The sequence below is a fragment of the Lissotriton vulgaris genome, chromosome 2_1 (assembly GCF_964263255.1).
Source record: "Lissotriton vulgaris chromosome 2_1, aLisVul1.2, whole genome shotgun sequence".
Lineage (NCBI taxonomy): Eukaryota > Metazoa > Chordata > Amphibia > Caudata > Salamandridae > Lissotriton > Lissotriton vulgaris.
In genome coordinates this window covers 1,432,133,615-1,432,151,395 of record NC_141687.1, presented here as the reverse complement: position 1 = coordinate 1,432,151,395, position 17,781 = coordinate 1,432,133,615, and the positions used below count along the sequence as shown (strand labels likewise).

General features: G+C 40.5%; 1 protein-coding gene across 7 annotated transcripts in view; it reads right to left on the bottom strand.

Moving 5' to 3' along the window:
• ORC4 (origin recognition complex subunit 4) overlaps positions 1–17,781 on the bottom strand; it is a 326,462-nt gene that overhangs the window by 130,962 nt on the left and 177,719 nt on the right. For all 7 annotated transcript variants that reach the window (XM_086957257.1, XM_086957260.1, XM_086957259.1 and 4 more), the window contains one exon: positions 2,679–2,852. In XM_086957257.1, coding sequence (XP_086813383.1) covers positions 2,679–2,852 — 174 coding nt within the window. The remainder of the gene's footprint in view (positions 1–2,678; positions 2,853–17,781) is intronic.

Sequence of the window (17,781 nt, the reverse complement as noted above, 5' to 3'; positions counted from 1 at the left end):
ATTACATATATATACACACAAATATATACAATATACACACACAAATGCACAATGTACAAACAAATACAAAGAATCCTTTAAAACTTTTTAGGGTTCTTCACCCACAACTATATCAAAACGGATGTTTTCAATTAATTACAAAAGAACATTCCTTGTAACCAGGTCACCAAAACCAAACTCGAGAGAGCATCTAAAGGTATAATCATTTAACCTTTCCTTATATTTGACTCCTCCCAATCTATTTCATATGTTTAACATAAATTCTCTTGCAGTGGTGCCTTCCGAAAAAGTTGACGCGTTTCAGCCTTTTAACATTTCAGGCATCTTCAGAACTTGGGCAAACAAGGCTCTACTGTCATACACCCTCACATCCTCGACCGCCAGCCCGATATCACATAACTCTGAGTTATGTGATATTGGGCTGGCGGTCGAGGATGTGTGACTCCTAATACGTGTAAAGAAATACTGGTGTGGCTAAATTGAGAAGAGCGAGGACTTCAACATAGCGGAGAGGCTTTGGCATATGGTACTTTTGAGACGAATAAGAGATTCTATACTACGGATGGATGTAGTTTATGACGGTAGAGCCTTGTTTGCTCTGCCATTCATACTTCCAAAGTATAGTACACAGAAGTAGGCGTTAGGATGTTAGGTTTGACATTAATATTTTAAATGACAATTTAATAATGCTGGAAATTTTCATTTTACTCTTGTTATTTATGTGTTTTGTTGCTGTTTTTATAATATTCCGTGTAGCTGTTTTAGAAGTACTGAGAAACAGATTGTCCCTGTAGTAATAAATACTTTTAACATAAAACTGTTAATTCTTCTTAGTACAGAGTATGGGTGACAGCGTGAATAACGAAATAAGGTTTTGTTGCTGTTTCCACAGGGCCCCTGATCCCTTTAAGGGATTGTTAGCATCCAGAAGCAAAACTTCTATGTCATTTACACATTGAATAGTGTTTTGCGGGGCTACAATAAATGGTCTTTCACATTCATTGCTGGTGCATTGAACCAAATTTACCCCATGTCATGTTACCCTTGGGTCGGAAGGCACCCCAGGTAGAGTTACGACAAAGTCGTAACTTATGCAACAGTAGTTAATTTGCACAAGGGAACTTGTACAATAAAAGAACAGTGTGAAATTACATTATAGGAGCAAAGATGGGAGGGTTTGAGATTAAGGTGAGTTAACCATCTATTCTGTATAGTTTGGACAATATGCCAGTTTGTACTATTTAGGATGTTGGCAGATGGATGGAGAAAAGGAAAGTGTTTTGCTATCCAAGAGGACATGAACACAATTGATAAAATTTACTTTTTTAGGTCTCCTTGCTCTTCAGAACAGCGGCATTCACAGATTCTTATGGACTATTGGAAGACACCAAATTTGACGTTAACATACTTGCTAGTTGTTTGCGTTTAATGGTTGGTACATTGGATCTGGAGAACCAGCAGGGCCGGGTATTTTGCAAAAGCACTGTAAGACACCACTACTGCAAAAACAGTGATGAACTAGGCTGATGGAACTTAGCAGCCCCTTGTGCTACACTTTTTAGATAAAGATAAAGCATTTAATCTGTTTGAATGGGACTTCTGTGGGCAGGCATGGATTTGAAGGCCATTGTTTGAGAAGTTACAAAGGTGGGCGCAAGCTTTGTATTGCTGTCCTAAAGTCACAGCCTGGATTAATGGCAAATTATCAGCCCAGTTTGCGATCAGTTGGAGTACTCCCCAGTAGCGATGCATTGCCCTCTATTCACACATTGTGGCCTTTTCACTTTGTTTCCACAGGCAGGTCAAGAGACTCTGGATGTGCAAACCTTCAGCTATCCATGCCGTTTAGACGGCTCACATTTTACGGGATCAGGGTTTGAGGCTTCTGAGAAGCAAATTGCTGAAATATACACACACACTTTAGGCACTTTCCGCTTGGGCGGTTTTCAAATCAGTAGACATCAAGCCAAAGCAAAAGTTTGAGTAATGGCACAATGTATTCTATCTTCATGCCAAGTTAGGCAACGTTACATAAAAGCTTTTGGGCTACCCCTGCCATACTGCCCAACTCCCTCCTTACGAACATATAGAAAACCTATCAGAAAACATATGTGGACAAAGGCGATTATGGAAAGATATGTACAGGTTGCTTAAATGTGGGCAAAGCTAGAAGTAATTCAATAACACTGTTGGTACATTTTCCTGGAGTTGGCTAAATGGAGAATGTTTTAACATTAGCAGCGTTAGACTACAAAGGTGATTCCAAATCCGTAAACCGATACAAATGGAAGCTCTTCTTTTCCACAAAAAATAAAATAAAAACTAAGGTTCTTTTGCCCAATATAGAGAATAATTCAAAAATAACTCAGATAGCCTCACTGTTTTTCATTAACCGCATCGCTGCTGCGGTGATTTTTGCGCTGTGCTGCAAATTGCCATTTTGCTGCTGTCATGACGAGCTCAGCTCGTCATCAGCTCACGACACCCGTGGGTGATGACGAGCTGAGCTCGTCATCAGCATCGAAAGGGTTAAACCTACACAAACATAGAATTGAAAAAAGGAAAAGTATAAACACAAAACAAAAATGAAAGGATTTTACTTTTGATGCGATCAGTAATTAGTTACTAAGAAGCCCCTGAAACACGGAGGTACAATTCATAAACGCCCACCAATTTACCAGTGTATTCTGGTTCCATGTTTCTGCAAATGCCGTGTCTGGAAATTCTGCTGATAAACTCAATTGGTCTTGAAATATTTTTAGAAATTGTGAAAAATTAAAAGCATTTAGGAGATGAATCTGCCGGTGGGAGAACCTGGACTTCACCCGCTTTTCCAAGAGCTCCAGAACATCCTATTAAAAAACAACAACAAAAATGTGTAAAACTCGTGAAAATATAACGCAACATAAAGTGTACATGCAAGAATTTCAAAGGAAAAAGGTCTTTAATTTTTCCCTCTATTTTTTTTATTAACTATTGACATCAAAAGACATTTATACCATTGTGAGTAAGATCTCAGGCCACATGGGTACCACCAACATCCTGACTATGTCAAGCAAAAGAGGCCCAATAAAAACAAAACCACACAAAATTGGTATGACTGTTTTACTACGGGCATGGTAAAAAACTATGACAAAACAATGTTTTACAATATGGTAATCCTAAAGCACATCTAGAAGAAAACTTTCCATCATGCTGAGCATCAAACCGCAGGCACAAACTAAGAATGTTGTGCTGTGGAATCCCCACAAATACCATTAAACTGTTTGCTTTGTATTGTACATTGCTCCCGATGATAAGGTTACGTGTTGGCCCCATTTCTCTTCTCTTCATATGTTAATGATTTAGAGAAGCACTTGTTGAATACTAACACTGATTGCCCAATGGTAGGCAGGCGAAGTATACGGGCTTTGGCCTACGCCGACGATACCATCCTGATGGCAAGAACCGCATATGGACTGAAGAAACTACTAGATCATTTTGTTATTTTTATGTCTAGCTTAGATTTATTAGTCAATTAGTTCAAAACTGATGTTACGTTTTTTGGCCATCGTGCAAGGGCCGGAAGGACTTTCTTTGTCAATATGACCAAGATGAGTAAAGTTCCATCATATCCCTATCTGGGTGCAATGTTCGATGACATACTGAGCTGGAATACTTTGAAAGACAGTAGGGCAGATGCCTTAACCAGGAGTACAAAAGCAGTTTTAGGCTTTGCAACTGGACTGAGTAGCAAACTGTTGTAGATAATAACGTCCATAACAACGTAGATGAGGAAGGTAAGATGCTTTATTGCTGGACAACAATTGAAGGTGGACTGATTCCTTCCTGGCCAGTAATCAACTACTCTTCAAGGAACGCTCCAAACTTCAACAATGCAGTGGAATCTCACTGCTGTAAGATTCCATCATCACATTAAAGAAATAAGCCATCCCTTTCCCTTCAGATCTATAACAATGAAATGGGAAAAGCGGATTGAAATAAGGAGAGACAATATCAGGGGAGGTGGGGAAAGAGCATAAATACTAGAAAAACATAGTCCCAGAAAATAAAAAGGAAAAACAACACGATAAGAGAAGAAATGGAGGACATGTCTGTAAGGTCTTATAATTCACCTGGATCAACAAACAATCCTACAAATACTCAGGAGGTCTACATACTCTGGTTCTCCTATCCTCCCCACACCATGTTACAACCCTGTCTTCTCTCTCAACAGCAACAGGGCGACTCACCACCTCTTCATTAATCCTTTCCACACCACTGGTGAACTTCCCCATATTTTATCAACATAAAACCATTCCCACCTTAGCCTTCCTTTGCTGGACATGCATCACCTTTTTGGTACAAGGCGACTTTGCGCTGGTTCCATCGTTCGACACTCTTCAAAATCACATGAAACTTCCAGATACGTTTCACTTTAAACAAAACTTTAAACTTGGTCAAAACTTTTGTCACCCTGCTCATCTTGATTTTTACCCAATCACCTGCGTTAATCATTCCCTTGAATGTCACCGTATTTTCCTCTATGTTACCACCTTTTTCTACCCAATCCTTCAACCACAATGGTACCAATTTGTTACCCGGGATTTTCCCTCATCACATCAAATGGTGATTTAAGAGTAGCTTCAGGTTTGGTGGTACAGTAGGCTCAAATCATAGCTTCAACATCTCTCTCAACACTTGCCATCTGAATGACTCCTTTAACCAACCTATTGGCCCTTTCCACATTAACATTTTCTTGTGGATGGTATAAAGAAGTAAAATGATGTCTAATACCATGCTCTTGTAGGAGTATGTTCATATCCTGTGAAACTAACTAGGTACCATTGTCCGTAATTAGAATAGAAGGGACTCCTTCCTCCAAAAACATTTCCCTCAAAATGCAGGTTGTGGCATTTGTGGTGATCTTACTCATAAATATAAACGTAATCACTAGGAGAAAACATCCACACACACCATCCCAAAACTACAATCACTTTGTATTTCAGATATGGGGCCAATTAAATCTATACACACAGTGTTCCAGGGTTTTCCTGGATCATCAATGTGTCTCATGACAGTCTGGGCACAAACCCAAAGCCTTTTGTCACCCTCCTTGCACACACTGCAATTGTGCTTTAAGGCGCCTGTGTGCCAGATTCTGCCCTAAGTGACTCTCATGGGCCATAGCTACGATTTTGGATCTCAAGTTCCCTGGTGGTACAAATCTATCACCTTTCTTCAAAATGTTGTTCCCACACATGGATCGCTCATCCAACAACTTGACATATAGATGTACAAAAATAGAAGCACAACTTTCCCTTCTTTTTCCAGATATAACCAGGCACATAACTACTTTGGGGGTTCCATCAACATCCATAGCTTGACACCACTCTTCCTTCGTGAAAGCACCAGCTAACTCCAATACCACATCTTAAACTGAAGGAACAGATCTTTCAATTCCTTTATCAGTAACAACCGGGCCTTCCACCTTGTTAAAAATCAATCAACAATCTGGATAAGCAATTTGCTTGCACGTTCTTCCAACCTTGTATGTGTTCTATGTCATAACAATACTTTTGGAGTCTGGCCACCAACCTTGCTAACCTTGCAGAGCCTTTACCAGTCTCACCAGGGAGGAGTTTTTTAAATAGGGGCTTGTGAACGGACCTCAAAATGAAAAGCATGCCCCTAATATAAGCCCTAAAATGCTCCACACCCCAAGAAGCCGCCAATGCTTCTCTTTCAATAACTGAATAATTTCTTTCAGCATTAGTTAATGTGCGAGAAGCGAAGGCCACTGTTCTCTCACCAGTCTTGTGTTTCTGCAGGGGCATGGCACCCACACCTGTAGCCCTGGCATCCACTGTCACAACTAATTTAAGCCCAATATCAAATGGTACCAGGATACCAGCTCCACAAATGTCTTTCTTTATCAATTTGAAACACTCTTCTTGCTTTTACATCCATAACATGTTTTGACCTTTCCTTAGAAGTACTCTCAACTTCTCAATTTTATCAGAAAACATTTGGACGAGTTTTGCACAAAATTCAATTAGACCCATAAAGGATCTTAATTGATCTTTACCATATGTACTCTGAGCCAATTCAATTGCCTCCAACAATTTTTAAGTTTGACCCCATTAGCTGATAATGTGTAACCTAAATACTCCACATGCTCTTTCAAAAAACAGCATTTCTTTCCTTAATGTAAGTCCCACATCAGCAATTCTCTGTAGAGCTTGTTTTAAGACAACATTGTGTTCCTCAATGGCTTTGCTGAAGACTAAGCTATTGTCTTGAAAGCACGATGCTTTCTAAAGCATTAAAGACTTGAGAGGTCATGCATTTAAAAACGCCTGCTACCAAAGAAGGTCCTAAACGAATGCGTGTAAACTGGAATGTGCCTTCCATTGTAATACATGCTGTGAAATGTTTGGATTCATTGTGAAGTGTTATCTAGTGATATGCACTCTATAAATCAAGTTTTGAAAAATACCTTCCACCCTTCAACAACTATAGAAGTTCATTAATACTGGGCAATGGTATGTGTCTGCCACTGTGTTCTCACTGAGTGATCTCAAGTCCACAAAAAATCTAAGTTGCTCATCGGACTTCCATGTGATGACAACTGGGGAGACCCAATTCGATACCTTGACAGGTTCTACGATTCCTTGTTGTAACATCTCCTGAATTAATTTTTTCACATCATTGCGCGCCACCACCAGAACCCTTCTGAGTTCATGTTAGACAGGGATGGCTCCTTTCTTCAAGATTACCTTATGAGCATAACCCTTCAATAGACCCAACTTCTCATTGAATACTTGCTTAACAGAGTCAGGAATATCAACAATAGATTTGTCGTCCACCACCACCACCTGGGATGGTGCCATTGGAATACCAATAATATGTAAATCATATTGTGCACCCATTCCAGGATCGGTGGAACCTGATCTGCTACATACACTGTGTACTCTTACCCTCAAATGTGATGTGTGCATCCATAAACCGAACAATGTCAATAGTTTCTCCTTGGTAACCTCCGAGGAAAATATCTTTGAGTTGAAAAGTACAAATTGTCCAAAGTTGCTGAAATAATGCTCTAGGAATTACAGTGTACATAGATCCAGTATCCACCATGAATGTACTTCACAACCATTGATGATAAACAAGGCTTTAGGTCGATTCTTTCTTTTCGTTGCCTCCATTTCCTCTTCATGATTACCCGCAATAAGAATTCTGTCACTAGATTCCGTGGGATGTTAGTTTATCTCAAACTGATGTTACTTTATTTATTTATTTTATTTATTTATGGGTTTCTATAGCGCTGGAATCGACTCCAACCGGAGTATCTCTGCGCTGTGATACCAAATAGAGTTTAAATAAATATGCAGATGAGGGGCAGGGTCTAGATTTTATCAGTGAACAGCAGAGTTTTCAGTTGCTTCCTGAATTGTAAATGATCTGTGCAGAGCCTGAGGGCCAGAGGCAGTTTGTTCCACAGTGTGGGCCCTGCAACAGATAAAGCTTTCCCTCCGTGTCTGGTTTTTTTTGCACGAGGTACTTTGCTGCGGCTACTACTTCTATACATTCTCGCAAAATGACCAGTGCAAAACATTATTGGCAAAACATAATTTTGAATCAGAGGCATGTGTGATACTACCACAGCATATAAATAAACAACAAGAATCCACCGGATTTTGGGTGATGTGTTCCCTACAGTGGTAGGGAGCACATAGTGTTTTTAAAATACCCCTCACACACCAAATGGACCCTTGGTTCCATGCTTCATCATTGGGGTCTTCGCACCCCTCTACCGGATGCGGCTTGCTGCGACCTACGACTACGCGGGAGCACTGATATTTTGACTATGCGTGGTGCATGTGAGGGTTGGGTGTGAGTATGTGGTGAGGTAATATGGGTGAGTGAATGTTTAAAAAGTGCCTGGCTCGTGGGGTGGGTCAGAACTATTTTAATGAGCCCCCGGGCTGGTACTATTAAAATGGGTGCAGGTTGAGGTGATTATGTGATATTAAGCACATCAACTCTTGGGTGCGTCGACATGTTTCGGAGATCAACTCCTTCAGGACAGGGTGCACCCCACCCCACCGTACTCACGTTTTCTTAAGTAAAAGTGTATTTACAAAAAGAGTGGATATGTAGTACTATTATGTTCCTACAAATTAGAATGAAGTTTATTCCAATATGCAAGTAACCTAAAAGGAAAAAGGAAATAAAGAAGACCACAAATGTAGAAATCCACTCCTTAATATTGTACAAGATACAATGACCTGTAATAAATATATAAATGGTGGGGGTCACTAGACAACATTGATGTCATGCTACTTGTGCAGGTGACCCTGTAAAAAAGGGACAAAATACAGTAAAAATACACACTTTACTTGTGCCTTTGGGACATAACTTCAGAGGGTGAAAAGATCGAGTTATAGAGGGTAAAAAAGGCATACTTCTTGTCCTAGGTAAACTGCCCCATGAGCCTCCAAACGTTGGGGGTTGCTCTGGCCCAATGGCTCCTGTAAATAATACAGAGTATAGCAGTTGTTGGTACTTACAGGCTGGAGAAATATAATGGCCCCATCTCTCTATGAACATTTACTCACGAAATACAGCAATCGTAGCATCCTTGTTCCCCCAAACGCGGCTCCGCACAGTCACAGTGAGGTGGTTGTACATTAGCAGAAACCCACCTTTTCTGCTAATGTACAACCACCTCACTGTGACAGAACTAACACTCTTTACTGACACACTTCTTACAGCAAGCGCCGGGACGCCCCTTGGCTGGGGCAGCTGTGCGCAGTACAAGTTCATTTAACATTAACATTGCAGTACAGCGCCCTGGGGACCGTATTTATAGTGATTGTCAGGTTAATTGGTAAGTTAATTGGAAGAAGAGCGTAATATGGGTATTCCGCTTGTCCGTGATATTTGCAATATGATCGAAGTAGTGTTTTGTAGTTTGGGAGTGTTAAGAGTTCATGCGTGATGCTCTTGTGGCGGCGTCTATGGAGTGCACATGCGCGGTTGCGTATTGGAGCTACACATGCGTGAGAGAGACATCTCTTGCGCTCCTTAGTATTTGCGAACCGGGGGTCCGTGGTAGTGTAATTGAGCCACACATGAACGAGAGAGAGACGTCTCTCTCGTGTTCCTTAGTTATTGCCACCTAAGAAGTCCGACAAGCTGGAATAAGTCCCGGGTAGATTTTATAAAAACCGTATGGACATTTTGTAAATATTAGAATGAACCACAATTAAGAGAAATGGAATTATGTATCTTGGTAAAAAGCTATGATAGTTTGGTGTCAGCAACACAGGTATTGAATAATAACACATATATTCTCCATTGTTTAGAAAACTGTCCTGAAGAAGGTGAAACATCAATCGAATATCACCGAAACGCTGCGTCGACTTTAGTTTTCTGTAATAAAATGTGTAATAATGGTTCATGAATTTTATGTTTTTAAGGATAACTTGTTTTTAAATTGCATGTATAATAAATAACACAAATGTATTTTTGATATATCAATTTTTGGGTTTACGTGTATTATTCAAGTGTTGGCTGACACGATGAAGTTTTAGGTTATTTTCTTGATGGTATATAAATTATTTTTGCTTATGTATATGTTTTTTGCTAAACTGTGCTCACAAAATTGTGCGTACACCCCTGGGACATTTTTGATGTTTCTGATGACCTTACCCAGTCCCTATTGTAATTAGTAGGGTACCTCCCTTCTTTTGTAAACTTTGAACAGCCTTTGCTAACCCTAGCCTCAGCGGTGTTAAAAGCAGAGCCAAGAGGACAGGGGCGGCTTCGTCCTCCGTATTTTCAGCTAATTTGTAGTTACATTAACAGTGAATATTTGTATATTAGTTACTATTAATGTAATGAAAACTGGAGCATCAGGTAAGTGAAACCTATTTTAAAATGTATGTTGTGTGCAGGTGAGACTGTGTTTGTGTGACAGAGGGAGTGTTTATGTGCAAGAGTGAATGTATGTGAGCATGTGTGTGAGTGAAAGTGGCAGTCTGTGATAGGAGCGGCAATACATTAGATTAAATGTCAGAGTGGATGTGTGAGTCAGGGTGAGTGATAATGATCAAGTGAGCACAAGGGCCCTGGCCAGTTCATGCTCACTTCTCCCCAGGTATGCTTACCAGACAGTTCTGCCTTGTGAATGCAGTGTGCCTGCTATTCTTCCATGTTCAGTATCCTCTTCTCTTTGGACTAGGCTCCACCACTGCGCAATGTTGGTACATTTTAGGACAGCCCTCGTCTTCTTGATGCTTCCCAAAGGCGTGCGAATGCTTCCCCTGCCTTTCACAGCTGTGAGCTAAGGTCTCCTTAACGTGAACTGCTGACGCATACCTCTGGAAAATGCAGCACTCCTGGTGAGGAGTAACTATACCTTCCCAATAAAGTCAAAGCAGCCTGCCTAATAGTCTTCCTGATAATGGGGTGAGTGCTATGACTGTGAGGGGTTTGGGTGAGCGTTGTGCTTGTATGAGGGTAGGAGGAGTGTTGTGCTTGTATGAGTGTAGGGTTAGCGCAGTGCTTGTGAAAGTGTAGAGTGAGTGTTATGTGAGTGTAAGGTGATCCCTGTGTGAGTGAGTGTAACATGAGTGTATCAGGTCCTGTGTGAGCATAAGACAAACAGTTTGTCCGGTGTGTGTGAGAATAGGACAGTTGCTATCTCTATGTAAGTGTCAGAAGAGCCTTGTGCTTGTGTGAATATTGTGCCTGTGCGAGGATAGGGTGAACTCAATGAGAGTGAGTATAGCTAGAGCTTTGTTTTTAATGTCTGAGTGCAGAATGAGCACTGAGTGTAGACTGAGTATGTGTGAGAGTAGGCGGAGCACTGTTCCTGTGTGAGTGTAGGCTGAGCAGTCTGTATTTTATGGGTGCAGGGGAAGTGACACACTGGCTTCTAAGTGTAAGACAAGAAACACAGGTAGTAAAAAATGCAGGCTTTTGCAATGCATTCTTTTACAAGTCTTTTTACATGCCACTGCTTTGTGCTTTTAATTTGTAACCACCATAACTGTGCTTGTTGAATTGTAATTGCATTTATATAGCGCTTACTATGCCCGATTGTATTGTATTGTAATTGCATTTATATAGCGCTTACTACCTCTGACGAGGAGTCGAAGCGCTTTTTGGGCAGGTAGCGCGCTACTCCGGGACCCATAGAGGATTAGTGTTGAATTAGTATAGTGAAACATGCAAATACATTTTAAGTGGTGGATAGGTTAGTCAGTTATTTGGATTTGGAAGGATAGAGGAGGACAAAGGTTTGTATTTATTTATTGCTTGTTGAAGCACGCTATTCAGGAAGCCTATAAAGGATTAGTGGTGAAGTAATATGGTGAAATATGAGGTAATTTCAGTAATGGATATTAGTCTGTTACTTGGAGTGAGAAGGATAGCGGAGGGATAAAAGGGGAAGAAAGATTTGCATTCCTATAGCACTTGTTAGCCCTGATGGGTGTTGAAGCGCTTTTCTGGCGAGTAGCACGCCACTCCGGAACCCATAAAGGATTAGTGTTGAAAATTAGTATAGTACAAATATGAAGTAATTGGAGTATTAGATATGTTATTCAGTTATTTGGGCAGTATATTAGTATAGTTGAATATGGAATTTGAGAAGTGAACATGTTAGTCTGTTCATTTTGATTAAAAAGGATAGTGGAGGAATAAAAGAGTGAAGGATTTATTTATTTATTTTTAGGTCCTAGCAGTAGGAAGAGGCTTTTGGATGAGTAAAAAGGAGTTTTGGAGGGGAGGAGTCAGAGGAGAGAGTTTAGAAAGGTTTGTTTTAGGGGATCGGTGTAGTAAAAAGAGGTGTCAGATGATGCAAGGAGGGGTAGAGCAGGAGAGAGTCTAGAAAGGGTTATTGTGGCGATCATAGTAGTGGTATGGGGTTTGGGATAAATGAGAGAGTGGATGTACAGGATATATTGCTAGATGTATAGGATGAGAGATAGAGTAGTGCATTGGAAGGAGTAGTAGAAAGAAGTTTGAGATGAGTCAGAAGGTTGGGCTAGAAGATATATTGAACGAAGTATAAGCTGAGAAATAGGTTAGTGCATTGGAAATGCTAAATTAGAAGAAAGTGATAAATATATAGATCCATAAGTACATTGAAAGTATATAGATACATAAAGGAAGTAAGTATAGTTAGATTAAATATATTGATAGAGGCACAGGATGAGAAATAGGGTAGTGCATTGGATATGCTTTTTTAGGAGATAAGTAAGACACACAGATCCAAGTACATGGAAGGTACATAGATGCACAATGGAAGTATGTACATGTACACCAAAGATGATTTTTATTTAGTGATTATTATTACTTTTTTTTATTTTCTTTTAACAATTATTTTACATTTTTTATAAAGTAATACACAAAGATAGGTACATATCTATAGTGAAAACAAATGCTTAAATAAAGAGGGATATGCTGTAAATTTCGGTTTCAGTATGGTGCTTATGTGGGGGAAGAGCCAAATCTTGAGTCGTTTTCTGAAGATAAGGTGGTTGTTGGTGGATCTTATGTTGGGGGTAAAGAGTTCCATAGTTTGGGTGCTTGAACAGAGAAGGATGTGCCACCCATGGTTTTTTTCTTGTATGGTGGGAGTTTGAGGCAAGATGCTCATTTAGAGCGGAGGTTCCTTTGTTGAATGTGTTTGGTGATTTTATTCCTGATGAAGAGTGGTCCTATTCCATGTATTGCTTTGTGGGTAATACAAAGCAGCTTGAACGTGGATTTTCTGGCAACCGGTAACGAATGCAGGGCTTTTAAGGCAGGGGAGATGTGGTCTCGTGGTTTGATATGCAAGAGTAGTCTGGCAGCAGAGTTCTAAATCCTTTGTAGTCTTTTCATGGTCGTTAAAGGTGATCCGTGGTAGAGGCTATTGGCGTAATAGAGTTTGGATAGAACAAGGGAGATGGTACATTGGACCTTGTGTGGAAATCCCAAATGAGGGAAAATTTGTCGCAGCGTTTTTATAGTAGCAAAGCTTGATCTTGCTAGTTTATCCACTTGGGCATTTATCGACAGATTGGAGTCCATGGTCATTCCGAGGTTTCTTACTTCCTTCGATACTCTAGGCAGTGATCCCAGTTCATCAGGCCATGCGGGCAAGCGGGTTGTAATGTTTCCAATCGCCACACATGAGTATTTCAGTTTTTGAAGCATTCAATTTGAGATGGCTCCAAGTCATCCACTGATCCGTGGCTCTGAGACAGCTGAAAATTGGTGATTTTCCAATGTCTTTGAGGCATTCCAGTTGAAGGAGTATTTGCGTGTCATCTGCATAGTTGTAGCACGTGAGGTGGAATTTATTGATCAGTACTGGTAAAGACTTCATATAGATGTTGAAAAGCATGGGCGAGATGATAGAACCTTGAGGGACCCCTGCTTTTGTGGAGTACAGTTTGGACGAGAAATGTGGGGTATGGATGACATTAGTTCTGTTTCGAAGGTAGGACGCGATCCAGTCTAGAGCAGTTCCCTCTATGCCAGCTTCATAAAGTCTTTGTTTCAGAGTTCCATGGTCAACCGTGTCAAAGGCAGCTGAGAGGTCCAAGAGGAGTAGCGCAGCAACCCCGTTGCGGTCAACTGTATTCTTTAGGTCATCCCAGATTCAGTGCCTTTTCCCGGACGGAATCCTGTTTGGAAATCTGAAAGTATGTCATTCTCTTCAATGAATTGTGACATCTGGGCGAACGCTGCTCTTTTTATCAGTTTGCCCAGGAAAGGTCCATTTGTAATGGGTCTTTAGTTGTCAGGGTTACGCGGGTCCAAGTTTGTTTTCTTCAGTAAAGGGCGTATGTATGACTAAGTTCTTCTGGAAATATTCCAGTAGTTAAGGAATCGTTGATGATTCTTCTTACTGGAATGGCAGCAGAGGTTGTTAAAAGAATTGTCTTGAAAGTTTGTGGTGTACAGGGGTCAGAAGGGCTGCCGGCAGGCCTGCTTGCTTTGACCAGGTCCATGAATTAATCGTGTGAGATGTGTTGGAAGGAACGGAGAGGGTTGATTAGAGCATTCTTGGATTGTTGTTTTGTACAAGGGTTAATGCTGGTGCTTTGTTTCTAATTTAAGTATGATTCCAACATGTCTGCTTTGTCCATGTAATGATTTGCCACTTTGTCTGTGAAATCTTGAGTAACAGGATGAGTTCCTTCTAGGCAATTTGGTTTACGAAATTCATTGAGTATTTTATAAAAATCTTTATTTGCACATCAAGGGGCATATGTAGAAAGCCGTTTGCGATTCTCAAAAGCCGGAATTTGCAGAATTCCGGCGTTTGCGAATTGCAAACGGCGTTTTGGTATGTATGGGCCACATAGCAAAATAAGGAATCACAAAAATAGCATTTACTACCCCAGACGAGGCGTCAGAAGTAATTTGAGCGGTCAATGAGTTAGTCTGGTTTTTGGATTGAGAAGGAAAGTGGAGGGATAGAAGAAGGAAAAAGGTTTGCATTTATATAGCACTTGCTACCACTGATGAGGTGTTGAAGCGCATTTTGGATGAGGAGCACGCTACACCGGAACCCAAACAGGATTAGTGGAAATTAATATAAGGAAATATGCAGTTCATTTGAGTGGTGTACATGTTAGTCTGTTATTTGGATTGAGAAGCAATAGTGGAGTAATAGAAGAGGGAAGAGTCTAGAATGTTTTTGGGGAGTTCATAGCAGGAGGAGGAGGTTTGGTATGGGTAAAGGGGAGGTGGAGGGGGAAGAGTCAGAGGGAAGGGTTTAGAAAGGCTTGTTTGGGAGATCTGAATAGTAAAAGAGGCGTACGATGTTAAGAGTGTAGAAAGGGTTATTTTGGGGATCATAGTAGTGGTAAGGGGTTTGAGATGAATGAGTGGAGGTAGAGGATATATTGATAGAGTATAGAGTGATAAATAGGGTAGTGCATTGGAAAGAGTAGTAGAATGAGGTTTGAGATGAGTCAGAATTGAGGTAGAGGTTATGTTGAGAGCAGTATAGGGTGAGAAATAGGGTGGTGCATTGGATATGCTGAATTAGAAAAAAGTATATATATATTCAATGAAAAAACCATTGGTTTTAGGCCATATATAGTTAGGGATTTGCATTTACAAAACCTTATTTTACTCGCATAAAACCATTGAAATTCCATATATAGTTAGATGCGCTAACTATATATCGCGCACCCGCAATCCACTGCTGATGATGTCACATATTACATCATTCATGACATGGTCAGTGACATCACTGATGACATCACTGATGACATCTCAAATGACATCACTGATGACATCACAGATGACATCATTCATGTGTTAATACGATGAACCTCTACAGACTCTGATATAACCTTAGATACACTCAGTGAAAACAGACACTCACAGATTGTCACTCATCCATGGAGTTACTCATACACCTAGACAGTCATGCAAAGAATCAATCACACCTCCAATTCCTCAACTATACAGTTATACACACCTTACTTATTGAAACATATTCTAACACATATTTACTCTCTTATACAATCACTGATACAAGTTTTCAATGATCCATGCAGCCACTCACACATTCACTGGCTCTTAATCACAGTAATTTATATATGTCAACTCTCGCATGTACTGTGTTTTACATATGTACTTACTTTGACATGTAGCATTGAGATATCCAATCACTCACCAATACACTCATGCACACAGTCAACCACCCATACAGCTGTTTCCACATGCAGTTTTGAACCCATACATCTAGTGAATCAGCTGTTCACACATCTATGCACAGAGTCACACACCTCCCAGCCACTCACACACATACTCAGTCTCCCATACAAATACTTGGGCAACCAATCAATAACCCATATAGTTACTCATATAGCTACTGATCAACACATGCAGCAGTTTACAGAACAACAGATATAATGATGCACAAATTAATACAGTTTAATCACTAACCCATGCACTCAGTGAGACACATTTAATCACTCCCTCATACAATCAGTTGCACCTACTAAATCCTTCATCCAGACATTTATACATCCACTCATTCTTCAATATGTAAGACATATTTTAACTTTACAGAAACATACAGTCACTGGATGTTGTCATCAGTGGTCATCAGTGATGTCATTTGAGATGTCATCAGTGATGTCATCAGTGATGTCACTGACCATGTCATGAATGATGTAATATGTGACATCATCAGCAGTGGATTGCGGGTGCGCGATATATAGTTAGCGCATCTAACTATATATGGAATTTCAATGGTTTTATGCGAGTAAAATAAGGTTTTGTAAATGCAAATCCCTAACTATATATGGCCTAAAACCAATGGTTTTTTCATTGAATTTTCAAGGTTTTGTAAATGCAAATTCCTAACTATATATCGACTATAACCTATGGTTTTTTCAGTGAATTTCAATGGTTTTTTAATAGCAAATATGAAAAGCTTTAAAATGTCAAGTACGTGATAGATAAAAACTTTTTCGTGTTTATGCACGCTGATGTGCTTTGAACGCTGCCCCCCTCCCCTCTTTTCTCTTAGTAGTACTCTCTCTTTGCAGATAGTGAAGAGTAGTTAACGCAGGCCTTTACCCCCGTTGTAATCCGTCCTGCTTGCTTGTCTCTCCATTTGATTGATTATCCAAGCATTTACTGTTTTACAATTGATTCTCTTTGGTTCATTCTCTATTTACAAACAAGCACAAAGTCGCAATACTCTGTTTAGTCTTTGCAGATCGTGAAAAATCGTGTAAAAAAATAAAAGTAATCGAGCAAAATCAGTAGGCCACTAATTGGATCTCTTTTTGACCTCGCTAAAATAGAAATATTATAAACAACCCTTCATGAGAAATACGAAAATATTGAGATGAACTGAGCTCCACACCATGAGGGCTGCAAGACAGCTCGGCTCCGTCACCCATCCCGCCCAAAATAACGACAAACCCTATGCAAATATTAAAAATATAGACAACACACCAGCAAAGAAACAGGGTAAAACATTTTATTAAATAACTATTTACATAACGTTGGTTTATAAGATGATGTCAGTAGTGGACCGATGTGTGAATAGGTCGGAAGCAGCACAAGGCGCCAAGATCCGGATGGCAAGTCCTGGATGTTGGGTGCCATAGTTCAGAGTTCTGAGTTTGAGCCTTTTTCAATGCCTGTGCTTTGTTGTTTCCCCTCCATCAAAAACAAAAAAAAAATATAAAACTGTGCAAAAATACAAAAAAATCAAAAAATGTTTACAAAAGCAGTGCTTGTAAGACTGTCTGAAGCTTATTTCCACCTACTGCAGCTTCACTATTCTCAAAGTAAGTGAGGGTCGTTTGTGGACCTGACTGCATTTGAAAACAATGTTATATGGTACCTCCCTAAACCGCTTGACGGAGGCCCCCGAGGGGCAGTGTGATGGCACGGACTCGGAGAAGACGCTTGGCTCCGACCCCCTCCCCAAGTCTTATAGCACTGGTGTAGCCTGAGATCGCCCCCGACATAGGCGGCCGGCTCCCGGGGTCCGGCGGAACTTTTTGCCTTTTGATGACTCTTCTATTCTGGACTTTGTCCCACAATCCGTTTGACCTGAAGACACGCTGTAGTGGGGCGCCCCTTTACCGTTTTAGTTGCTATTCCGCCCGCTTTTGCTACACTGTGCCTCTTCCGCCATTCAGCTGTTTACCGCCCGCTCTTGCGACTACAGCGTCTCGCTCACCATGTAGTTAAGTTGCTCCCGCTCTTGCGGTGCAGCGATAGGCGGCTGCCACAGGACTCTCAAAATGGCGGCCG